A 26,250-nucleotide genomic window follows, 5' to 3' on the forward strand; every position below is an offset into this window, starting at 1 on the left:
TACCCCTCCCGTACCCATCCCAATGACATCCTTTTTCCCCCTTAAATAACATTTTATACACATCTGATTTGACTGGAATTCAGTCCAAAGACTAGGTTGGAGGTGGTCTGCCATTTTATCACTCAACTCTAACATCAAACAAAAGCTATCCATGAAAAGTGCTTATAAGTACTGAATAACCCACTCTATACCCTACCAGAAATACTGATCTAATATCCTTGGAGCACATTCATCTGAAGCCACTGTCCTATAGGAAATGGCCATTCTCCAAGTACATCATAGCACTCCTTAATAATAAATCCTACCCATAATGCATCATTGGTCCATCCCCGTTCCATTTAGCTCAGTGGAGCATCAAAGTCACATTGCTAGGGTTCAAGTATTGAAGTTCTACTGCACTTTAAGTAGTCACATTGCACAACTGCTATACGGTTCAAGTTCCACACCATTCTACTCCGAGTAGCAAACTATGGGGGCAGAGCCTATGCCTGTGTGTTCCTGACCTAGTGTTCCCTAAGCTGGAGCCAGTCTGTCTAAGCCCTGCCAGACTGCCACGTCCATGGCCCTTGGTACACTGGCCCTTAAGACAGGAACGGCTGGGCCCTTAAAGCCTTTGGTAGAGGGAAGAGAAGTGCTGAGTTGCTCAGAGACCTGGCCTCCTCACAACTCTCTTTCTCCCTCTCCTGTCATTCTTTTGTGCCATCACTCCCTCCCCCTCTCTCTTGTTCATTTGTGCTCATTTTTCTCGCTCTCTTTCTCTCCCTCTCTCTCTCCCTCTCTCTCTCCCTGTCTCTCATCCCCTCTTTCTCTCATTGTCTCTCTCCCTCTCTCTCTCCCTCTCATCCCCTCTCTCTCCCTCTCTCTCATCCCCTAGCAGTTAGAGAGGCTTGGAGTAAAGAGAGGGTAAAGAAAGGCAGGTAGACTTTAAAAGGGTTGAGCTGCTCTGCAGGCTCCTCCTGTGCCGACCTCTGTGAGGCTGGGACAAAGAGACCCGTGGCTGGGAGAACTGAGCTGCTCAGACACCCTGGCTCTCTGGTTCTCTCTCTCTCTCGCTCTGGCTCCAGCCTGCGGGTTCAGTATGGGTCAGCACTCAGCCACTTCTGTTAAATGCCTGGCAGCAAGAGCACAGGGGAGGCTGAAAATAGTCATTGTATCTCCTTTTTTTATTTCTCTACGTTTCCCACTCCGTATCTTTCTCTTTTTACGTTTTCTTTCTCTCTATTTCACTCTTTCTGTTTCCCACTGTTCTGTATCTCCATCTATCTCTTTCCATTTTTTCTCTCTCACTCTTCTCTCTCTTTTTCTCTGTTTCCAACTCTTTCTTCTCTTTACCTCAGCACTACATTCTCAGATGTATTTTAGCTGAATTTCTACCACACTAGGCTATGAGCGTCTGATGCTTAGCTTATGTGTGTGTGTCATCCGTAAGTGAATGTGTGTCATCTCAATCTACAGTTGAAGTAGGAAGTTTATATACAACTTAGCCAAATTCATTTAAACTCAGTTTTTCACAATTCCTGGCGTTTAATCCTAGTAAAAATTCCCTGTCTTAGGTCAGTTAGGATCACCACTTTATTTTAAGAATGTGAAATGTTAGAATTATAGTAGAGAGAATAATTTATTTCAGCTTTTATTTCTTTCATCACATTCCCAGTGGGTCAGAAGTTTACATACACTCAGTTAGTATTTGGTAGCATTGCCTTTAAATGGTTTAGCTTGGGACAAAGTAGCCTTCCACAAGCTTCCCACAATAAGTTGGGTGAATTTGGGCCCATTCCTCCTGACAGAGCTGGTGTAACTGAGTCGGGTTTGTAGGCCTCCTTGCTCGCACACGCTTTTTCAATTCTGCCCACAAATTTTCTATGGGATTGAGGTCAGGGCTTTGCGATGACCACTCCAATACCTTGACTTTGTTGTCCTTAAGCCATTTTGCCACAACTTTGGAAGTATGCTTGGGGTCATTGTCCATTTGGAAGACCCATTTGCGACCAAGCTTTAACTTCTTGACTGACGTCTTGAGATGTTGCCTCAATAAATCCACATCATTTTCCACCCTCATGATGCCACCTATTTTGTGAAGTGCACCAGTCCCTCCTGCAGCAAAGCACCTGCACAACATGATGCTGCCACCTCCGTGCTTGATGGTTGGGATGGTGTTCTTCGGCTTGCAAGCCTCCCCCTTTTTCCTCCAAACATAATGATGGTCATTATGGCCACACAGTTACATTTTTGTTTCATCAGACCAGAGGACATTTCTCCAAAAAGTACGATCTTTGTCCACATGTGCGGTTGCAAATCGTAGTCTGGCTTCTTTATGGAGGATTTGGAGCAGTGGCTTCTTCCTTGCTGAGCGGCCTTTCAGGTTATGTCGATATAGGACTCGTTTTACTGTGGATATAGATACTTTTGTACCTGTTTCCTCCAGCACCTTCACAAGGTCCTGTCCACAAGGTCCACAAGGTGTTGTTCTGGGATTAATTTTGAATTTTCACAGCAAAGTACGTTCATCTCTAGGAGACAAAACACATCTCCTTCCTGAGCGGTACGACGGCTGCGTGGTCCCATGGTGTTTATACTTGCGTACTTTTGTTTGTACAGATGAACGTGGTACCTTCAGGTATTTGGAAATTGCTCCCAAGGATGAACCAGACTTGTTGAGGTCTACACATTTTTTTCTGAGGTCTGATTTATTTTGATTTTCCCATAATGTCAAGCAAAGAGGCACTGGGTTTGAAGGTAGTCCTTGAAATACATGCACAGGTACACCTGCCTATCAGAAGCTTCTAAAGCCATGACATCATTTTCTGGAATTTTCCAAGCTGTTTAAAGGCACAGTCAACTTAGCGTATGTAAACTTCTGACCCACTGGTATGGTGATACAGTGAATTATCCCAATTATCACCTCTCATTCTGAGGGTAGGTGGACATCGCTACGGGAACACTCCCCTCTCTCCTCTTGTGCCCCCCTCTCTCTGCACACCTCTCCTTTTTTCCTCTCCCTCCCTCTCTCGCTCTCTCTCTCCTTCATCTCTCCTTGCTCTCATTCTAATTTCACCACTTCCTTCCTTCCCTACCTAACTCTTTCCCAACTTCCCTCTTCCTCCCCCTCTCTCTGTGTACCTCAAAATGTTTATCTCTCTCTCTAAGCTCCTTTCTTCTCAGGCACAGCCAGGAGCCAAAGCCACGAGACAGCTTTACTGGTGGTGTTCTGCAAACACCCTGGATCAGGAAAGTGTGTTGGGACAGTGTGTACTCAACTGGTCATAATGATGTAGTTACGAGGCGACAGCTATGGCAATCATCTGGAGACAGCCCAGCTATAGGGAATTGAATGTGGGATGACAATGTGACAAGTCATGTAAGGAACATAGTGCTTCTGCTCCTGTTAATCCTCGGCTGGTGCTGTAGATAGAGGCACATAGAAACATATTGTACACACTAGACCAGAGCAATATTCTTAGTTGCAACTTAAATCAAATTATAGCCATGTTGGTAAAGGTAATACTTAGTGTGTCTCGTTTCATCGACTTCCACGACAGAGGAGGAGGAGAGAGGCTCACTGGCCTCACACTGTGTTAAACACCATCATATAACCAGGGGAGAGGAGGAAACCTGTCATATGGGAACTTAAAACCATCAGAACACAAGATTCCTAACCCTTGAGCTCTTGAGACTCTGCAGCCAGTCGACTAAAATGCAAAAACATCATCAAGGTCTTGTTGTTGTACGTTAGCTTGGTTGTGGAGATATAAATGGGTCTATCTGAGGAAAGACCTAACTCACGCTCACACTACCCCGAGACTACTTCCTACTTCTTATAGAGGTAACTGTCCTGCTCTATAGAGATAACTGTCCTGCTCTACCATCAACACTAAACCGAGACTACTTCCTACTTCTTATAGAGATAACTGTCCTGCTCTACCATCAACACTAACCCGAGACGACTTCCTACTTCTTATAGAGATAACTGTCCTGCTCTACCATCAACACTAAACCGAGACGACTTCCTACTTCTTATAGAGATAACTGTCCTGCTCTACCATCAACACTAACCCGAGACGACTTCCTACTTCTTATAGAGATAACTGTCCTGCTCTACCATCAACACTAAACCGAGACTACTTCCTACTTCTTATAGAGATAACTGTCCTGCTATACCATCAACACTAAACCGAGACTACTTCCTACTTCTTATAGAGGTAACTGTCCTGCTCTACCATCAACACTAACCCGAGACTACTTCCTACTTCTTATAGAGATAACTGTCCTGCTCTACCATCAACACTAAACCGAGATGACTTCCTACTTCTTATAGAGATAACTGTCCTGCTCTATAGAGATAACTGTCCTGCTCTACCATCAACACTAAACCAAGACTACTTCCTACTTCTTATAGAGGTAACTGTCCTGCTCTACCATCAACACTAAACCGAGACTACTTCCTACTTCTTATAGAGATAACTGTCCTGCTCTACCATCAACACTAACCCGAGACTACTTCCTACTTCTTATAGAGATAACTGTCCTGCTCTACCATCAACACTAACCCGAGACGACTTCCTACTTCTTATAGAGATAACTGTCCTGCTCTACCATCAACACTAAACCGAGACTACTTCCTACTTCTTATAGAGATAACTGTCCTGCTCTACCATCAACACTAACCCGAGACGACTTCCTACTTCTTATAGAGATAACTGTTCTGCTATACCGTCAACACTAAACCGAGACTACTTCCTACTTCTTATAGAGGTAACTGTCCTGCTCTACCATCAACACTAAACCGAGACGACTTCCTACTTCTTATAGAGATAACTGTCCTGCTCTACCATCAACACTAAACCGAGACTACTTCCTACTTCTTATAGAGATAACTGTCCTGCTCTACCATCAACACTAAACCGAGACTACTTCCTACTTCTTATAGAGATAACTGTCCTGCTCTACCATCAACACTAACCCGAGACGACTTCCTACTTCTTATAGAGATAACTGTCCTGCTCTACCATCAACACTAACCCGAGACGACTTCCTACTTCTTATAGAGATAACTGTCCTGCTCTACCATCAACACTAAACCGAGACGACTTCCTACTTCTTATAGAGGTAACTGTCCTGCTCTACCATCAACACTAACCCGAGACTACTTCCTACTTCTTATAGAGGTAACTGTCCTGCTCTACCATCAACACTAAACCGAGACGACTTCCTACTTCTTATAGAGATAACTGTCCTGCTCTACCATCAACACTAAACCGAGACGACTTCCTACTTCTTATAGAGATAACTGTCCTGCTCTACCATCAACACTAACCCGAGACGACTTCCTACTTCTTATAGAGGTAACTGTCCTGCTCTACCATCAACACTAACCCGAGACGACTTCCTACTTCTTATAGAGATAACTGTCCTGCTATACCATCAACACTAAACCGAGACTACTTCCTACTTCTTATAGAGATAACTGTCCTGCTATACCATCAACACTAAACCGAGACTACTTCCTACTTCTTATAGAGATAACTGTCCTGCTCTACCATCAACACTAAACCGAGATGACTTCCTACTTCTTATAGAGGTAACTGTCCTGCTATACCATCAACACTAAACCGAGACTACTTCCTACTTCTTATAGAGATAACTGTCCTGCTCTACCATCAACACTAACCCGAGACTACTTCCTACTTCTTATAGAGGTAACTGTCCTGCTCTACCATCAACACTAAACCGAGATGACTTCCTACTTCTTATAGAGGTAACTGTCCTGCTATTGTCTCCATCACTTATATCTGACAGACAAACAAACATAGGTGTAAAACCAATCTGAAGGCAATAGTGGCCCATGTGGAGAGATACCCCATCTGTCTGACCTTAAACACCCAGACCTGGTCTCTCTGTGTGAGACCATGATGGTTTTATTGGGCCTGCATCTGGGGAGAAGAATTCAATAATGCTGTTCTGAGGGCCTGGAGGTGACAGGGGTGGTACTGTGTCACTTCGTGTCTGTCCTCTGTCTAGGCTGGGGTATGCTGTGACACGCTCGCACACACGCACACACACACACACACACACACACACACGCACACAGTACGGAGCAACGGTATCAACTCTAGAGCTTTCCCCAAAAAATATCAACAAAGGTATTTAGTTGTTGAATGTTTGACCCAACACAGCTTCCTCACACTTCCTGTTCTTGTAAAGCCTACCTTGGGAATCTGAAGCTGAGGTTGTTGAATGTTTGACCCACAACAGCTTCCTCACACTTTCTGTTCTTGTAAAGCCTACCTTGGGAATCTGAAGCTGAGGTTGTTGAATGTTTGACCCACCACAGCTTCCTCACACTTTCTGTTCTTGTAAAGCCTACCTTGGGAATCTGAAGCTGAGGTTGTTGAATGGTTGCTATTTGCTGCAGTTGAACTGAGGGCAGTTCTCAAAACCCAAGATGTAAAATTGATTCTTTTCAGAAAGCCAGTCTACCTGTCCTCTCTTATTCAGTGGTTAATATTTTACTTTCACACCAAGGACGGTGTTTTTTTTTACTTCTTCAGCTAGTACCTCAGCTCCCTGCAATGCTATGGTAGCGAACCCCCCCTCTACCCCTTCCCTCCCTCCCTCCTCTGGGAGAGCTTATCTTTCCCCAGTCTGTCCCTGTTACCGGTTGCCCTCCAAATCACCTGCCCACAGTCTATGAGATGAGGAGGAGTCCCCCTCATCTCCTCCAGCCAGCCATCTTTTTTTCTCAATGAAAACGTGTTGTGTCTCGTTGAATGACAACAAAGACTAAATAATTCCTACTATTGATCAATCCCCAGCGAAGGGGTGTAGACTTCAGCTACCGGCTTCAGCTTGCCTCAAGAGAAAATGTTGTGTCCCCGATCAACCCGAAAAAACCCTTGCCGAAGTCCAAAACCAACAAAAGTGGCACAAAATGTAATCATAATATATGCACCTACTCTTCCGAACCGTTTCGGCCGGGAAGCAGGCACATGCATTTACAGACGCTATGGCTGCGCAGAGAGGCTCTCTGCACTGATCCAAAATGGCCATGAGAGACCATTTTCCTATAGTGTAGACAGAAATAAATCAGCCAGATATACATTAATGGAGAATCCGGACCGCATTTTGAATCTCTATCTGGAAATTGTTCGACTGTGGCCATTCAGTCTGCATCGGCAGTTGATCTGGTTCTTGGTCGACCGGTGGATATGACATATTCTCCCCGATAGATCATTCATTGTAATAAAGGCCATTGATCTTTATCATTCTGGTAAGAGTGCCTTGAGTGTGCTATGTCCACACAGGTCTACCATTCTATTCTATGACTTGTAAGTTCATAACTAAATTCTGTTCCATTTTTCGGAGCGATTCCTTCAGACAAACTCAGTGGATTAATAATAATTTGTGTCACAGGCTTCTGTTCCGACGCCATTCTTCCTCCTTCTTAAAATGTACCCCCCTACCCTATTTCACTTCACACACCCCCTGGTAAGTCCCCCTTCCTACCTCCTTTCTTCTATCCCTCCGTCCCATCAGAGCTTTGCACTCCTAATGCGCAGCAGCTCCGCTTTTCCTCAGGAAGACTTGAGACAGACAGACAGACAGACAGGGAACCTTCAAAGAGCCACTCTAAATATACTGTGTATGTAGCCAACATAAATGAGTAAAGATAATCTGCCTAGCGCACCCCCGTTCCCCTCAAACCCCATCATCTCCTCCTCCTCCTCCACCCCACCCCAAACACACAACGCAACAATAGCATCAGCCCCAACAACTAAACCGACAAACAAACAAACTCTAAAACCTCGATCAGCAGGAGGGGAGAGAAAAAGAGAAACGCTCGACTGACAAAATAACAACGCCGACAACAACAACAACAACAACAACAACAGAGGAAGAAAAGAGGCCTCCGAATTCAATTACAAGGAAATGAAAGTCAGAGATAACATGCTGGTGTCAACAGGCTGCCCGGCTACTGTGTTCTATTCTTCTGTGTTCTATTCAGTGTCCTATTCTTCTGTGTTCTATTCTTCTGTGTTTTATTCTTCTGTGTATTATTCTTCTGTGTTTTATTATTCTGTGTTCTATTCAGTGGTCTATTCTTCTGTGTTCTCTTCTGTGTTCTATTCAGTGTTCTATTCTTCTGTGTTCTATTCTTCGGTGTTCTATTTGGTGTTCTATTTGATGTTCTATTTGGTGTTCTATTCTTCTGTGTTTTATTCTTCTGTGTTTTATTCTTCTGTGTTATATTCTTCTGTGTTCTATTCTTCTGTGCTCTATTCTTCAGTGTTCTAGTCAGTGTTCTATTCTTCTGTGTTCTATTCAGTGTTCTATTTGGTGTTCTATTCTTCTGTGTTCGATTCTTCTGTGTTCGATTCTTCAGTGTTCTATTCAGTGTTTTATTCAGTGTTCTATTCTTCTGTGTTCTATTCGGTGTTCTATTCTTCTGTGTTCTATTCTTCTGTGTTCTATTCTTCTGTGTTCGATTCTTCTGTGTTCGATTCTTCAGTGTTCTATTCGGTGTTCTATTATTCTGTGTTCTATTCGGTGTTCTATTCTTCTGTGTTCTATTCTTCTGTGTTCGATTCTTCTGTGTTCGATTCTTCAGTGTTCTATTCAGTGTTCTATTCAGTGTTCTATTCTTCTGTGTTCTATTCTTCTGTGTTCAATTATTCAGTGTTATATTATTCAGTGTTCTATTCTTCTGTGTTCTATTCAGTGTTCTATTCTTCTGTGTCCTATTCAGTGTTCTATTCTTCTGTGTTCTATTCTTCTGTGTTCTATTCGGTGTTCTATTCTTCTGTGTTCTCTTCTGTGTTCTATTCAGTGTTCTATTCAGTGTTCTATTCAATGTTCTATTATTCAGTGTTCTATTCTTCTGTGTTCTATTTGGTGTTCTATTCTTCTGTGTTCTATTTTGTGTTCTATTCGATGTTCTATTCTGTGTTCTATTCTTCTGTGTTCTATTCTTCTGTGTTTTTTTCTTCTGTGTTTTATTCTTCTGTGTTTTATTTTTCTGTGTTATATTCTTCTGTGTTATATTCAGTGTTCTATTATTCAGTGTTCTATTATTCAGTGTTCTATTATTCAGTGTTCTATTCGTCTGTGTTCTATTCTTCTGTGTTCTATTCTTCTGTGTTCTACTCTTCAGCATTCTATTCTTCTGTGTTCTATTCTTCAGCGTTCTATTCTCCTGTGTTCTATTATTCAGCGTTCTATTCTTCTGTGTTCTATTCTTCCGTGTTCTATTATTCAGTGTTCTATTATTCAGTGTTCTATTATTCAGTGTTCTATTCTTCTGTGTTCTATTCAGTGTTCTATTTAGTGTTCTATTGTTCTGTGTTCTATTCATTGTTCTATCCTTCTGTGTTCTATTCTTCTGTGTTCTATTCTTCAGTGTTCTATTCAGTGTTCTATTCTTCTGTGTTCTATTCTGTGTTCTATTCTTCTGTGTTCTATTCTTCTGTGTTCTATTCTTCTGTGTTCTAATCTTCTGTGTTCTATTCTTCTGTGTTCTATTTGGCGTTCTATTCTTCCTGGTTGTGATACATGGACCTCTGTCCTAGTGCTGACGGATGGAGAGAGGATCTAGATTTTCTCTGCAGGAGACAATGGAGCCAATGTGTGTCGGTTGGATCACCACGGTGACAGAGGGTTCCAGAGTGAAGAAGGTTAGTGCTATTCGGGATCCTTGAGACATCCCTAGCCTAACCTTAACCCTTATCTAACCCTAACCTTAAACCTTACCTTAACCATGTTAAACTTTAACTTCAATTAGACATTTCAGAGAGGAGAGAGAGGCAGTGTTACTCCTGGATCACTCCACAGAGGCAGGGTTTGGGATTTCATACTGTGGAGTGGGTGTATTTTCTTAGAGTTAACCATAAACAAACTTTTGTGAACTTTTTCTCATCGAACCATGAATTCCCTAGAGACAGTAGTAATTGGCGCTATAGAATGAGACAACAGGCACGCAACAGGAGAATCAACCAGCGAGCTCAAACTTTTACCGGAGAAAACCCTCAATTTGAATCAGACCTTTCTGAATGATTCTGAAACACTGTGAGAACCAGTCTCTTTAGCTAACATTCCACTCCTTGTCCTTGCCAAAGACACATGACATGGACTACAGGGAGTCGGTTAGCTGAAGAGACGGGTCCCCAGGCTAGTGAAACACCCATTGGTGTGTAAGAAAAGCAGCATTATTAATATGACAATTCAACCATTACTGAATCATTCCTTGCCTTCCGGGATAATGGTTCTAACAGTGTGGATAGATCCAGCTCAGTATGATCAGGGATCAGAAACAGAAAATGTCTTCCTTGTAGTCACCATGGTGGAGGGAGTTGACATAACTACTGTAGAATACAGTGGAGAGAGAGACACCAAGTGAGAGTTTTTGTTTTGGCAACAATAATATAACCAATATATCTAATATGACCAACCATTTTACTTGTCATTGGCTATTCATGATTAAGTAGCAAGTAGGACTGCTATGTAATACATGACTGGGTGGTATACTGACTCATAGAAGATGATGCCCTGCAACAAAACAACCATATTATTTTACTCTCTCACTTTCTCTCCCACTGTATTCCTTTAGTTCATCTGCTACCTTAATCCCTCCCTCCCTCCCTCCCTCCCGGTGGTCCTACCTGAGGGGAAGCGTTCGATGACGGGCTGGCTGTCCACCTGCAGGGTAGCGTTGCCACCGCTGCGCGTGAAGCGCACCACGTGGTATTTGCCGTCGCTCACCATCACCGCGCTCTCCTCGATGACAATGTCATCCGTTCCCACGTTGAAGATGACGCCGATCCTTCCCTGTTCCTAGGAGAGAGAGAGAGAGAGAGACAGAGACAGAGAGACAGAGAGAGAGAGGGAGAGAGGGTTAGAGGGAGAGAACATATCTCCGGAAGCTGTCGACATATTATTTTCAGATCTCAGAAAAGATTACCCATCACTTTTGTGTAGTTCAGCAACCCAGGTCTACTAAACATTAATGAAAGGGCTATCCAAGTATGTATTTCCATAAAGTCTGTCCAACATAAACCTTCTCCAGCATGACAGGTACCGTGCAGTGGCCAGTGACCCAGTGTGTGATCACTGTTGGGGCATAATGGTGGGCAGTCATGCTTCAGCCAGGTAGAGTGTAGAATGGACTACTCTATTACATTTAACATTCACCACCCTCTTTAGGTCCTCTCTCTCTCTCTCTCTCTCTCTCTCTCTCCTCCTTTACCTCTACTCTCCTCCTCTACCTCTACTCTCCTCCTCTCTACTCTACCTCTACTCTCCTCCTCTCCCTTTACCTCTACTCTCCTCCTCTACCTCTACTCTCCTCCTCTACCTCTACTCTCCTCCTCTACCTCTACTCTCCTCCTCTACCTCTACTCTCCTCTTCTACCTCTACTCTCCTCCTCTACCTCTACTCTCCTACTCTACCTCTACTCTCCTCCTCTACCTCTACTCTCCTCCTCTCTACTCTACCTCTACTCTCCTCCTCTCCCTTTACCTCTACTCTCCTCCTCTACCTCTCTCTCTCTCTCCTCCTCTCCATCTCGTCCTCTCTCTCTACACTCCTCCTCTCTACTCTCCTCCTCTCCATCTACAACTACTCTCCTCCTCTACCCCTCTCTCTCTCTCTCTCTCCTCCTCTCCATCTCCTCCTCTCTCTCTACTCTCCTCCTCTACTCTCCTCCACTCCCTCTACTCTCCTTCTCTACCTCTCTCTCTCGCTCTCTCTCTCTCTCTCCCATCTATTAGTGTTGACAGCCTCCTACTGCTTCAACTTTATTACAGTCTACCCACCTCTCTCTCTCTCCTCTCACATCCCTCTTTACCCCCCCCTTCCCTCCTCTCCTCTCCCCTCTCCTTGTAGTAACCATGGTGGAGTGAGTTGACATAACTACTGTAGAATACAGTGGAGAGAGGGACACCAAGGGAGAGTTTTTGTTTTGACTGTGCCTGTTCACTGCTGTGGTATGACAGATGGTTCATTCCCATTGGCCCCTGTCCGTGCCTTTTCCCACAGCACTTCCTGGTTTGACACAAGGGGTCAAGCTCGTATGTTGGAGTGGGTCGCGGCACGCAGCACGCCGCTATCTGTCCGCTCCAGACCCCCACTTCGCAAACATCTCCATTGATTGCTTTATCTAATTAGCTATGTGGATTTATTTAGCGGAAAACCTTCCCCACATGGCACCATTTTGTGAGGTTCAACCATGGCTTTAGCTTGGAGCACTGTTTGAATTATTCATTCAATATTTTAGGAATATTTAAAAATAGCTGCTAAAATGTTAAAAGGACTAAAGTATCGAGTTAATGGAGTAAACAAGAGCAAGAGGTTGGGATGTAAATTAATGAGTTGTGTAATCACAGTCAAATTTGTGCATTCTAACACGCACTTCGGCGGGATAAAATAGTAACGTTATTCAACGGGAAGTGCAATTGGTTGACATGGACGATTAAAACCCTAATTGTGGTGTTGTCACTGGTTGTGTTCGGAGCACGATTAATGCCTTTAAGGGCTCAACAGTGGCTGAGCCACATGTAACCAATCAAGCTGTCTGTCGGGTGACTGAAGCTTGTTCATTTTGAATAGTGTCACCTACTGCACCCACTAAAACAGAGGCTTAAATACAACATACATATCCATTGAGTTGAATTGTTGACATTAAACAGCTACTTTGATGGGGGAAAAACTGATGGAGCGGTGACCTACATCCCTTAGTGTACCGCAGGGATGTCAATCTCAGGCCTTCAAAAGGGTACATGGCTCCTTGGCACTTCATCAATCAATTAAAGGTATTGACTGTCCAGAGAATCCATACCCTACCTGGCTTCCTGTGTCTACATCCACTATTGAATAGCTGAGAACAAGCAGCCATGGTGGCAATTGATGATTGATGCCACTTTATCAAACCACCGTTTTACTCCCAGAGAAAAGCAACAAAATGGCGGAGGTTAGCCAAATGCTAACAGAGTGCAGTGAACAGTAGCTGAGGACTTTTCCCGCCACGCCACTGCCCGCCCACAATGAAGCGCTAAGGCTAATTGCATTACCTTTTTCATCAAGAATTAATTCAATGTTCCACTGGGCAATTCTTTTCTCTGGGAAATGAATCTCTTGTTTTTGCGTATTAGCAGAGGGGAAGAGCATGGAGGAAACATAATTTGTGAGAGATTAGAATACAGAGAGATTAGCATTAATGTTCCTCAACATTAGGGCTTCTTCTTCTCTCTCGCCAGCACTGGGGAATGTATCAACTCCATTACACAAAGCAGCCGGCGGGAATCGCTGCTTTTTAAAGGTGATTTCTGTGTTGCCATAATGACATTTTAATGGCCGTTCCATTAAAAGGGAGACTCCACTCAAAAACAATCTTTTGTTTTCATTAGTCCACTGTTGATACAGTCCCAAAATGTTTTGCATGTCAGCCGTCAAGTTTTCAAGATATTGGACTTTCAAGAAAAAATGGTCACCGGCCACATCATCATGATGATGTAAAATGCGGAATATCTCTGGATGGAAAAGAACCATAATCCCGTATAACTGGGAGAGGTCATGCCCATACAGTAACAGTGAAATGAAGGGAGAGGGGAAGATGGCTCAGGAACAGTACACACCTCTCTGTGGTGGAATTACACACCTCTCTGTGGTGGAATACACACCTCTCTGTGGTGCAATACACACCTCTGTGTGGTAGAATTACACACCTCTCTGTGGTAGAATTACACACCTCTGTGTGGTGGAATACACACCTCTCTGTGGTAGAATTACACACCTCTCTGTGGTGGAATACGCACCTCTCTGTGGTAGAATTACACACCTCTCTGTGGTAGAATTACACACCTCTGTGTGGTGGAATACACACCTCTCTGTGGTAGAATTACACACCTCTCTGTGGTGGAATACGCACCTCTCTGTGGTAGAATTACACACCTCTCTGTGGTGGAATACACACCTCTCTGTGGTGGAATACACACCTCTCTGTGGTTTCCCTTTAAAAGCTTTAGGCAGAGTTGTAGGAGGATCCACAAGTCTCTCATTCCAAATTTGGTTGCATAACATTGCTTTTTGGTCAAATGTTGTGTCCAGTAGGGTTTTAGAGTCAGGTGATACTGTTATAAGAAGGGCCAAGAGTTGTTCCTGACCACCTGATCTTACTAGTCATAACTGTAGGCCCTAGCCTATATTTCTATCAAAATATATTGTACATTGGTGTCAGAAATGGGACGTAAAAACCTAGGCTACAGAGAGCATTTCAGAGGGGAAATGTGGAAATGTCCGTGCAGGGAATGTGAACCAAGGCCCCTGCGTCTGTGTGTGTGTATAGGTGTGTGCTGGGGTTATCAGTCCGTCCCTAAGGGGGCTTTGCCGTCGATCAGACAAAACTAAAGTGTGAGAGAAAGACATGAAGAAAGAAAGTGGCAAAGGTAGAAAATGAACGATAGAATAACAAACGGGTAAGAATGAAATAGCAATAGCTCATGAAAACAAGAAGACGGGGAACCTGAATGATCTCCAAGGGCTTGAGGTGCCCTGTGATCAAAGAGTCTGTTGAAGATGTCAAGTTGGCTATTTTTTATTTTTTTACACATCAGAAAAGTCAATTAAGACGGAGAGAAGTAAAAGACAGAAGGACACGTTTTTCATGGATTGGTTCCCTGCATTTCTTCCCTAAGTGGCTCACGGATAGAACAACGGTGTTCCATTAGTAGGACTGACAGTCTTACTTTCTCTCCTCTCTTATCCCCCTATCTTTACCCCTCCGCTACTCCATCTCTTTATTATCCCTCTAAGTGTGATGCCAGAAAAGACCAGGAGGAAGTGTAATGACGAACCAAGGAGCCAATCATGACTGCCAGTAGACGGGGGTAGACGGGGGATTGGTAGAGGATGACAATTATTTAGTTTACAAGGAATAATTCTGTATAATTTCGGTTTTACGGTGGAGTCAATGGAGAGAGACACAAACTGAAGTAGGTATGTGGATATATTGGCATGAAAATATACATTCAAAATAAAAGTTTCATTTCTTAAAGTGAAAGTGGCCTGTATCACTGCTTAACCCACAGGGATGGATTTACATAGTGTACCATGTCATCCTTACGTCATGCTACATATAGGGGGATGCCAGGATGATAACGGTAATGACTGCATGACGCTAATCAGAACTAGGAAATGAATGTTAGAATGGGCATAATGGGATTGAGTTAGTCAGGGGTCTCTCTCTCTCTCTCGCCCCATCTCCCTCCCTCCCTCTCTCTCTCTCTCCCTCCCCCATCTCTCTCTCTCTCGCCCCATCTCCCCATCTCCCTCCCTATCTCTCTCCCTCCCCATCTCTCTCTCTCGCCCCATCTCTCTCCCCCCCTCTCTCTCTCTCTCTCTCTCTCCCCCATCTCTCTTTCTCCCCCATCTCTCTCTCTCCCCATCTCTCTCTTGTCCCCATCTCTCTCTCTCCCCATCTCTCTCCCCCATCTCTCTCTCTCCCCATCTCTCTCTTGTCCCCATCTCTCTCTCTCCCCATCTCTCTCCCCCATCTCTCTCTCTCCCCATCTCTCTCTTGTCCCCATCTCTCTCCCTCCCCATCTCTCTCTCTCGCCCCATCTCTCTCCCCCCCCTCTCTCTCTCTCTCTCTCTCCCCCATCTCTCTCTCTCCCCATCTCTCTCTTGTCCCCATCTCTCTCCCCATCTCTCTCTCTCTCTCGCCCCATCTCTCTCCCCATCTCTCTCTCTCTCTCTCTCTCCCCCATCTCTCTCTCTCCCCATCTCTCTCTTGTCCCCATCTCTCTCTCTCCCCATCTCTCTCCCCCATCTCTCTCTCTCCCCCATCTCTCTCTCTCCCTAATCTCTCTCCCCCATCTCTCTCGCTCCCCCATCTCTCTCTCTCCCCCATCTCTCTCTCTCTCTCTGTGTTATGTAACCATAAAGAATAGGTTGTTATGTAAGACTAGGCCATACACTAGCAGTTCAACCCTTTTTACATTCACAGCTAAAACACTTCCAGGACTCATTTGTATGTTTGTCGTTATCTGCGGCAGTCACCTTGAGAAAGTTTCCCCATCTCTTCATCTTAATAGCACTATCTCTCTCTTCCTCTCTCTCTCTCTGACTCCCTCCCTCCCCCTCTTCCTCTATCTCTCTGACTCCCTCCCTCCCCCTCTTCCTCTCTCTCTCTGACTCCCTCCCTCCCCCTCTTCCTTTCTCTCTCTCTGACTCCCTCCCTCCCCCTCTTGCTCTCTCTCTCTGACTCCCTCCCTCCCCCTCTTGCTCTCTCTCTCTGACTCCCTCCCTCCCCCTCTTCCTCTCTCTCTCTGACTCCCTCCCTCCCCCTCTTCCTCTCTCTCGCTCTGACTCCCTCCCTCCCCCTCTTCCTCTCTCTCTCTGACTCCCTCCCTCCCCCTCTTCCTCTCTCTCTCTCTGACTCCCTCCCTCCCCCTCTTCCTCTCTCTCTGACTCCCTCCCTCCCCCTCTTCCTCTCTCTCTCTGACTCCCTCCCTCCCCCTCTTCCTCTCTCTCTCTCTGACTCCCTCCCTTCCTCTCTCTCTCTCTCTGACTCCCTCCCTCCCCCTCTTCCTCTCTCTCTCTCTGACTCCCTCCCTCCCCCTCTTCCTCTCTCTCTCTCTGACTCCCTCCCTCCCCCTCTTCCTCTCTCTCTCTGACTCCCTCCCCCCCCCTCTTCCTCTCTCTCTCTCTGACTCCCTCCCTTCCTCTCTCTCTCTCTCTCTGACTCCCTCCCTCCCCCTCTTCCTCTCTCTCTCTCTGACTCCCTCCCTCCCCCTCTTCCTCTCTCTCTCTCTGACTCCCTCCCTCCCCCTCTTCCTCTCTCTCTCTCTGACTCCCTCCCTCTCCCTCTTCCTCTCTCTCTCTGACTCTCTCCCTCCCCCTCTTCCTCTCTCTCTCTCTGACTCCCTCCCCCCCTCTTCCTCTCTCTCTCTGACTCCCTCCCTCCCCTTCTTCCTCTCTCTCTCTCTGACTCCCTCCCTCCCCCTCTTCCTCTCTCTCTATCTGACTCCCTCCCTCCCCCTCTTCCTCTCTCTCTCTCTGACTCCCTCCCTCCCCCTCTTCCTCTCTCTCTCTGACTCCCTCCCTCCCCCTCTTCCTCTCTCTCTGACTCCCTCCCTCCCCCTCTTCCTTTCTCTTCCCATGTATCTTATAGTCTGTGGTCCAGTATCTAATAAGTCCCTGCTCTGAGACAATGCCGTGAAACTGGGGCTATGACATAGGATCTCATTACAAATCAATCAGTCAGAGAGCCTGGGAGTGGGAGGGAAACCATATCAGGCTGTGTGTGTGTGTGTGTGTGTGTGTGTCTGTCTGAGAGACAAAGTGAGAGAGAATGTGTGTATGTGTGTCGGTGTGACTGACTCACACTAGTCACACTAGTCACACATGCTCAGTTGTCTCATTCTTCCTGTAGCGTTGATCAACGACAGCATTATGTAGGATACTCTTTCCCAGAGAGATAATACATCCCAACCCTTCATCCTGAACTGATAAGCACGCACACACACACGCGCGAACGCACGCCAGCACGCACGCACGCACGCACACACACACACACACACACACACACACACACACACAAATACTAGCCAGTGTACACAGATAAACAAACATGGAAGGACCCCTGCGGCCTTGTGAGTGTGTGTCGTGCCAGTGGTATGTGAGTGTGTGTCGTGCCAGTGGTATGTGAGTGTGTGTCGTGCCAGTGGTATGTGAGTGTGTGTCCTGCCAGTGGTATGTGAGTGTGTGTCGTGCCAGTGGTATGTGAGTGTGTGTCGTGCCAGTGGTATGTGAGTGTGTGTCGTGCCAGTGGTATGTGAGTGTGTGTCGTGCCAGTGGTATGTGAGTGTGTGTCGTGCCAGTGGTATGTGAGTGTGTGTCGTGCCAGTGGTATGTGAGTGTGTGTCGTGCCAGTGGTATGTGAGTGTGTGTCGTGCCAGTGGTATGTGAGTGTGTGTCGTGCCAGTGGTATGTGAGTGTGTGTCGTGCCAGTGGTATGTGAGTGTGTGTCGTGCCAGTGGTGTGTGAGTGTGTGTCGTGCCAGTGGTATGTGAGTGTGTGTCGTGCCAGTGGTATGTGAGTGTGTGTCGTGCCGGTGGTATGTGAGTGTGTGTCGTGCCAGTGGTATGTGAGTGTGTGTCGTGCCAGGGGTGTGTGAGTGTGTGTCGTGCCAGTGGTGTGTGAGTGTGTGTCGTGCCAGTGGTGTGTGAGTGTGTGTCGTGCCAGTGGTGCGTGAGTGTGTGTCGTGCCAGGGGTATGTGAGTGTGTGTCGTGCCAGTGGTATGTGAGTGTGTGTCGTGCCAGTGGTATGTGAGTGTGTGTCGTGCCAGTGGTATGTGAGAGTTTCGTGCCAGTGGTATGTGAGTGTGTGTCGTGCCAGGGGTGTGTGAGTGTGTGTCGTGCCAGTGGTGTGTGAGTGTGTGTCGTGCCAGGGGTATGTGAGTGTGTGTCGTGCCAGGGGTGTGTTGAGCATGTAGAGTTTGTCCTGTGGCTTGGTTCCACCTGAACACACACAGCTGAAGTGGGACGTGTTGAATGGCTGACATGATGTTTGTATTTTGTCTGGGAGTGTGTGATCATGCGAGACAGACTTGGAGCTCTCGACAAGGATCAAAACAGCATGGTTTGTTTTTGTGGACTTGCATATCTACGGTGTGTGTGTGTGTGGCTATGTGTGTATGTGTGTATAAAGTATGGGTGTGTGTGTGTGACTGTGTGTCTGCCTTCAATGTGTGTGTGTGTGTGTGTGTGTGTGTGTGTGTGTGTGTGTGTGTGTGTTCAATATGTATGTGTGTGTGTGTCTGTGTGTCTGCGTTCAATGTGTATCTGTGTGTGTGTGTGAGTGTTTGTGTTTGTCTGCGTTCAATGTGTAAGTGTGTGTGTATTGTTAAGTGTTTGTGTGAGTGTTTGTGTGTGTGTGTGTGTCTGCGTTCAATGTGTATGTGTGTATTGTACGTGTGTGTATGTGTGTGTGAGTGTGTGTGTGTGTCTGCGTTCTACGTGTGTGTGTGTGTGTGTATTGTAAGTGTGTGTATGTGTGTGTGTGTGTGTGAGTGTGTGTGTGTGTGTCTGCGTTCAACGTGTATGTGTGTGTGTATTGTAAGTGTGTGAATGTGTGTGTGAGTGTGTGTGTGTGTGTCTGCGTTCAATGTGTATGTGTGTGTGTATTGTGTGTGTGAGTGTGTGTTTGCGTTCAACATGTGTGTGTGTGTATTGTAAGTGTGTGTATTGTAAGTGTGTGTATGTATGTGTGAGTGTGTGTGTGTGTGTGTGTATTGTAAGTGTGTGTATGTATGTGTGAGTGTGTGTGTGTGTGTGTGTGTATTGTAAGTGTGTGTATGTATGTGTGAGTGTGTGTGTGTGTGTGTGTGTGTATTGTAAGTGTGTGTATGTATGTGTGAGTGTGTGTGTGTGTGTGTGTGTGTGTGTGTGTGTGTGTGTGTATTGTAAGTGTGTGTATTGTAAGTGTGTGTATATATGTGTGAGTGTGTGTGTGTGTGTGTATTGTAAGTGTGTGTATGTATGTGTGAGTGTGTGTGTGTGTGTGTGTGTGTGTGTGTGTGTGTGTGTGTGTGTATTGTAAGTGTGTGTATGTATGTGTGAGTGTGTATGTGTGTGTGTGTGTGTGTGTATTGTAAGTGTGTGTATATATGTGTGAGTGTGTGTGTGTGTGTGTATTGTAAGTGTGTGTATTTATGTGTGAGTGTGTGTGTGTGTGTATTGTAAGTGTGTGTATGTATGTGTGAGTGTGTGTGTGTGTGTGTGTGTATTGTAAGTGTGTGTATGTATGTGTGAGTGTGTGTGTGTGTATTGTAAGTGTGTGTATTGTAAGTGTGTGTATATATGTGTGAGTGTGTGTGTGTGTGTATTGTAAGTGTGTGTATATATATGTGTGTGTGTGTGTGTATTGTAAGTGTGTGTATGTATGTGTGAGTGTGTGTGTGTGTGTGTGTATTGTAAGTGTGTGTATATATGTGTGTGTGTGTGTGTGTGTAAAATCCTTCCACCATATAGAACGGCACTTCTCGACGCTCCAACTCCAGGTAGCCTAGCGGGGCGGCAGGTAGCCTAGCGAGGAGGCAGGTAGCCTAGCGGGGCGGCAGGTAGCCTAGCGAAGAGGCAGGTAGCCTAGCGGGGCGGCAGGTAGCCTAGCGAGGAGGCACGTAGCCTACCAAGGAGGCAGGTAGCCTAGCGGGGCGGCAGGTAGCCTAGCGAGGAGGCAGGTAGCCTAGCGAGGAGGCAGGTAGCCTAGCGAGGAGGCAGGTAGCCTAGCGAGGAGGCAGGTAGACTAGCGGGGCGGCAGGTAGACTAGCGAGGAGGCAGGTAGCCTAGCGGGGCGGAAGGTAGCCTAGCGAGGAGGCAGGTAGACTAGCGAGGAGGCAGGTAGCCTAGCGAGGAGGCAGGTAGACTAGCGGGGCGGCAGGTAGCCTAGCGGGGCGGCAGGTAGCCTAGCGGGGTGGCAGGTAGCCTAGCGGGCCGGCAGGTAGCCTAGCGAAGAGGCAGGTAGCCTAGCGAGGAGGCAGGTAGCCTAGCGAGGAGGCAGGTAGCCTAGCGAGGAGGCAGGTAGCCTAGTGGTAAGAGCGTTGGACTAGTAACCGAAAGGTTGCTTGATCGAATCCCCGAGCTGACAAAATAAAACAAATCTGTCATTCTTGCCCCTGAACAAGACAGTTAACCCACTGTTCCCTGGTAGGCTGTCATTGAAAATAAGAATTTGTTCTTAACTGATTTGCCTAGTTAAATATAAATAAAGTACACTGCTGCCACGACTCAAAATCAAGAGGTAACATAATATCCAATCAGAGAGCAGAGCCAGAGGAAGGACATGTTAGAGGATTATATTAAAACCCTTCACAGAATACAACTGTCTTTCTGGAACTCAATCTATTTCCCACTGATTTCTCAGTGTTTCTACTTCGTCCACTGTGACTATGTTGGCTCCTAAAGACGGAAAAGAAAATATCAAAAGTAGAAAGAAACAGAAAGGGAGAAAGAGGGGAGGAATAGAAGAAGAAGTAACCAGAGGGAAAGGGAGAGGTAAAAAGAGAGGTAGAGTGTAGGGAAGAGAGACAGAACTGTGGAGGTGTATTCCCTGGGCCGTAGCCAGAAGAGACAGAGGTATCGATGGTGTCCCACCCACATCCTACTGTCTCTCTACCTGTTCACCAGCCCAGAGCATGGCTCCTCTACTGTCTCTCTACCTGTTCAGCAGCCCAGAGCAGGGCTCCTCTACTGTCTCTCTACCTGTTCACCAGCCCAGAGCAGGGCTCCTCTACTGTCTCTCTGTCTGTTCACCAGCCCAGAGCAGGGCTCCTCTACTGTCTCTCTGTCTGTTCACCAGCCCAGAGCAGGGCTCCTCTACTGTCTCTCTACCTGTTCAGCAGCCCAGAGCAGGGCTCCTCTACTGTCTCTCTACCTGTTCACCAGCCCAGAGCAGGGCTCCTCTACTGTCTCTCTGTCTATTCACCAGCCCAGAGCAGGGCTCCTCTACTGTCTCTCTGTCTGTTCACCAGCCCAGAGCAGGGCTCCTCTACTGTCTCTCTGTCTGTTCACCAGCCCAGAGCAGGGCTCCTCTACTGCCTCTCTACCTGTTCACCAGCACAGAGCAGGGCTCCTCTACTGTCTCTCTACCTGTTCACCAGCCCAGAGCAGGGTTCCTCTACTGTCTCTCTACCTGTTCACCAGCACAGAGCAGGGCTCCTCTACTGTCTCTCTACCTGTTCACCAGCCCAGAGCAGGGCTCCTCTACTGTCTCTCTACCTGTTCACCAGCCCAGAGCAGGGTTCCTCTACTGTCTCTCTACCTGTTCACCAGCACAGAGCAGGGCTCCTCTACTGTCTCTCTACCTGTTCACCAGCCCAGAGCAGGGCTCCTCTACTGTCTCTCTACCTGTTCACCAGCCCAGAGCAGGGTTCCTCTACTGTCTCTCTACCTGTTCACCAGCACAGAGCAGGGCTCCTCTACTGTCTCTCTACCTGTTCACCAGCCCAGAGCAGGGCTCCTCTACTGTCTCTCTACCTGTTCACCAGCCCAGAGCAGGGCTCCTCTACTGTCTCTCTACCTGTTCACCAGCCCAGAGCAGGGCTCCTCTACGGTATTCATCACATTCAGATACTCAGCACAGGGCACAATAGGATACAGGTGTGTGTCCCAAATGGCACCCTATTCCCTTTATAGTGTAGCCATAGGCCCTGGTCAAAAGTAATGTACTATATAGAATAGGGGGCCAGATGGGGCGCAGCCAGGGACTGTATTGTTCAGGTCCTTTGTTCTTTCTCTGACTCTTTCGGCCTCTCCCTCTCTGTCTGTATTGCTTTCCAATTTTTTTTTCTCTCTGATGCTTTAGGAGAGTGGTCTCTCTCTGATGGTTCAGTGCTCTCTCTCTCTCTTTCTCTCTCTCTCCCTCTCTCTCTCTGGACTCATTATAGGATTGAATGGTGGTCTTGCATGGGACTTGGCAAGATCCCACTCATCCTCACCTCATGTGTTGGGGTGATATACTGTGAACAGAGAGAGAATAGGTATCTGCTAACGACCTTGTCTCTGCACTGTGAGTTCTCTACTGTGTGCTCTGTGCTCTCCTGTCTGTGTGTTGAGAGTGCAGGGTGTGCCCACAGGGATTTTCAGATTTTCTTACTATGTGTGCCGTGAGCAAATAGGAATTGGGAATTGAATAAATGCATCTGGGGAATACTTAAAAAAAAGGTTTAATGGGTGAAATTCAATTTGAGAGGAGAGAGAAAAGCAGACAACAAGACAGACAGTAGGAGTAGTGGTAAATTGATCTACTTCTCTTTACACAATTAAATGAATTTTCAGTGTGTTTGCACCCATTTCCGCTGTGAGTGTGTTTGAGCCAGAGAGAGCATGTGACGGAGAGAGTCTAGAATGGTTTGTCTTTCTCTCTATCCCACTTTTTCTCGCTCTCTATCTCTCTCTCTGCGTGTGTGTGTCATTTCAGCCGATTCCGCTCCCCCAAAAAAGCTTGAGAAGAGCACCACAGTCAGGCAAAAATGAACAGAATGAGTCTGACCTTAGGACAAAATCAAAAGCAAAATGTTGTCTGTCTGGCCATCCCTCCTCTTTCTCTGTCCTCTCTCCATTCCTCCTCTCCTCTTTCCCTGCCCCCTCTCCATCCCTCCTCTCTTTTTTCCCTGCCCCCTCTCCATCCCTCGTCCCTCCTCCCTATTGTCCCTGCCCCCTCTCCATCCCTCCTCTCTTTTTTCCCTGCCCCCTCTCAATCGCCCCTCTCCTCTTTCCCTGCCCCCTCTCCATCTCTCCTCTCCTCTTTCCCTGCCCCTAACTATCTCTTCTCTCTTCTTTCTCTGCCCCCTCTCCATCGCTCCTCACCTCTTTCCCTGCAACCTCTCCATCTCTCCTCACCTCTCTCCCTGCCCCCTCTCCATCTCCCCCCCTCCTCTCCTCTTTCCCTGCCCCTCTCCATCTCTCCTCTCCTCTTTCCCTGCCCCCTCTCCATCCCTCCTCTCTTTTGTCCCTGCCCCCTCTCCATCCCTCCTCTCCACTTCCCTGCCCCTCTCCATCTCTCCTCTCCTCTTTCCAGCCCCCTCTCCATCCCTCCTCTCCACTTTCCCTGTCCCCTCTCCATCCTTTTCTTCTCCTCTGTCTCAATCTCCACTCTCCTCTTTCCCTGCCCCCTCTCCATCTCTCCTCTCCTGTTCCCCTGCCTCCCCTACATCCCTCCTCTCCCCTTTCCCTGCCCCCTCTCCATCCCTCTGCTCTGTCCTTGCCCCCTCTCCATCTCCCCTCCTCCTTCCCTGCCATTTCTTTATCCCTCCTCTCCACTTTCCCTGCCCCCTCTCCATCCCTCCTCTCCACTTTCCCTGCCCCTTTCCTCTTTCCATGCCCCCTCTCATCCCACTTCTCCACTTTCCCTGCCCCCTCTCCATCCCTCCTCCCTCTCAATCTCTCCTCTTTCCATGCCCCTCTCCATCTCTCCTCTCTTACCCTGTCCCCTTTCCATCTCTCCTCTCCACTTTCCCTGCCCACACTCCATCCCTCCTCTCCACTTTCCCTGCCCACACTCCATCCCTCCTCTCCACTTTCACTGCCCCTCTCCATTTCTCCTCTTTCCCTGACCCCTCTCCATCCATCCTCTCCACTTTCCCTGCCCACACTCCATCCCTCCTCTCCACTTTCCCTGCCCCTCTCCATCTCTCCTCTCCATTTTCCCTGCCCACACTCCATCCCTCCTCTCCACTTTCCCTGCCCCTCTCCATCTCTCCTCTCCACTTTCCCTGCCCACACTCCATCCCTCCTCTCTTACCCTGTCCTCTCTCCATCCCTCTTCTCCACTTTCCCTGCCCACACTCCATCCCTCCTCTCCACTTTCCCTGCCCACACTCCATCCCTCCTCTCCACTTTCACTGCCCCTCTACATCTCTCCTCTATCCCTGCCCCCTTTCCAACTCTCCACTTTTCCTGCCCACACTCCATCCCTCCTCTCCACTTTCCCTGCCCCTCTCCAACTCCCCTCTTTCCCTGCCCCCTCTCCATCCATCCTCTCCACTTTGCCTGCCCAAACTCCATCCATCCTCCTCTTTCACTGCCCACACTCCATCCCTCCTCTCCACTTTCCCTGCCCACACTCCATCCCTCCTCTCCACTTTCACTGCCCCTCTCCATCTCTCCTCTTTCCCTGCCCCCTTTCCATCCATCCTCTCCACTTTCACTACCCACACTCCTGGTGTCAGCTGGTGTCAGCATCATGTGACTGGTGTCAGCATCTGGTGACTGTTGTCAGCATCATGTTGTGGAGGTGCATTGCTGCAGGAGGGACTGGTGCACTTCACAAAATAGATGGCATCATGAGGGAGGAAAATTATGTGTATATATTGAAGCAACATCTCAAGACACCCGACAGGAAGTTAAAGCTTGGTCGCAAATGGGTCTCCCAAATGGACAATGACCCCAAGCATACTTCCAAAGTTGTGGTAAAATGGCTTACGGACAGCAAAGTCAAGGTATTGGAGTGGCCATCACAAAGCCCCGACCTCAATCTATCTATCTATCTATCTATCTATCTATCTATCTATCTATCTATCTATCTATCTATCTATCTATCTATCTATCTATCTATCTATCTATCTATCTATCTATCTATCTGTTGTTCCGTCAGAAAGTTGCCTCTCTCAACCTTGTTGGGCTTGGCACAAGGTTGAAAACTAGCAGAGGAGAACGGCCACCAAGCACACAGGCTAATATTTGCCCATCACTAAACTGAGCAAACACGGATAAACGGCCTACAATCCCCCTCTCTATCTCTCCTCTCTCTCGATTTTCCGCCTATCTACCTTTCTGCTTCCTTTATCTCTCTCTTTCTGCACCGCTTCAAAGTTGTTTGTGGTGATTGGTGGTTTAAGGGATGTGTGTGTGTGTGTGTGTGTGTGTGTGTGTGGGGGGGGGGGGGACCTTCACCTCAGAGGCCCACTATTTCAGACCGAATCATTCCCTGTGAGTCAGTGGAGACACACATGTCCACTCCTCCAGTAAGCTTTTTGTTTTAAGTGATTGAAACAAAGCACACCAAGGTCTGTAACCTAATCTCCTTTATACACCTCTACTGGGTCATTTCAGTACACTGTCTGAAGGCCCCAACACATTCTGCCTGCTGGTATATCTGTGTATAGCCTGCTGGGAGCTGAAAACCACACTGAATGAGTGAACAATGAGCACACCACTGTATTCTATATTCTGCAGCTAGCTCATGTCAATGGTCTTCACCAGATAACACCTTCCATGGCAATTCACCTTGATATTGTATTTCCACTTACAATGAAGACATTGATGTAAATAACAAGTATTCTAATCCATCATATAACAAAATTAACGGTCCATTAATGCCAAATTACACTTTTACAAAACGAGATTCCAGTCTATAGGCCTATGTTGCATTTGGGCTGCCCTGTTGCTGCCTGACTAAAAATAAACCAAACCAGACCACTCTATTATCATGTCAAATAAAAGAAAATAAAATAAAATGTTATTGGTCACATACACATGGTTAACAGATGTTATTGTGAGTGTAACGAAATGCTTATGCTTCGATATCCGACAGTGCAGCAGTATCTAACAAGTAATATATAACAATTTCACAACAAAACCTAATATCTAACAAATTCCACAACAAAACTCAATACACACAATCTAGTAAAGGAATGGGATAAGAATATATAAGTATAAAATATATGGATGAGCAGTGACAGAGCAGCTAAGATGCAATAGAT

At 46.7% G+C, this 26,250-nt stretch overlaps 1 protein-coding gene across 1 annotated transcript in view; it reads right to left on the reverse strand.

Annotated features, from left to right (window-relative positions):
• The window catches only part of LOC139379056 (neurexin-2-like), a 929,896-nt gene that overhangs the window by 46,550 nt on the left and 857,096 nt on the right, over positions 1–26,250 (reverse strand). The window contains exon 18 of the mRNA XM_071121799.1: positions 10,653–10,824. Within this exon, the coding sequence (XP_070977900.1) occupies positions 10,653–10,824 (172 nt within the window). The remainder of the gene's footprint in view (positions 1–10,652; positions 10,825–26,250) is intronic.

Source organism: Oncorhynchus clarkii, chromosome 21 (genome assembly GCF_045791955.1).
Source record: "Oncorhynchus clarkii lewisi isolate Uvic-CL-2024 chromosome 21, UVic_Ocla_1.0, whole genome shotgun sequence".
NCBI lineage: Eukaryota > Metazoa > Chordata > Actinopteri > Salmoniformes > Salmonidae > Oncorhynchus > Oncorhynchus clarkii.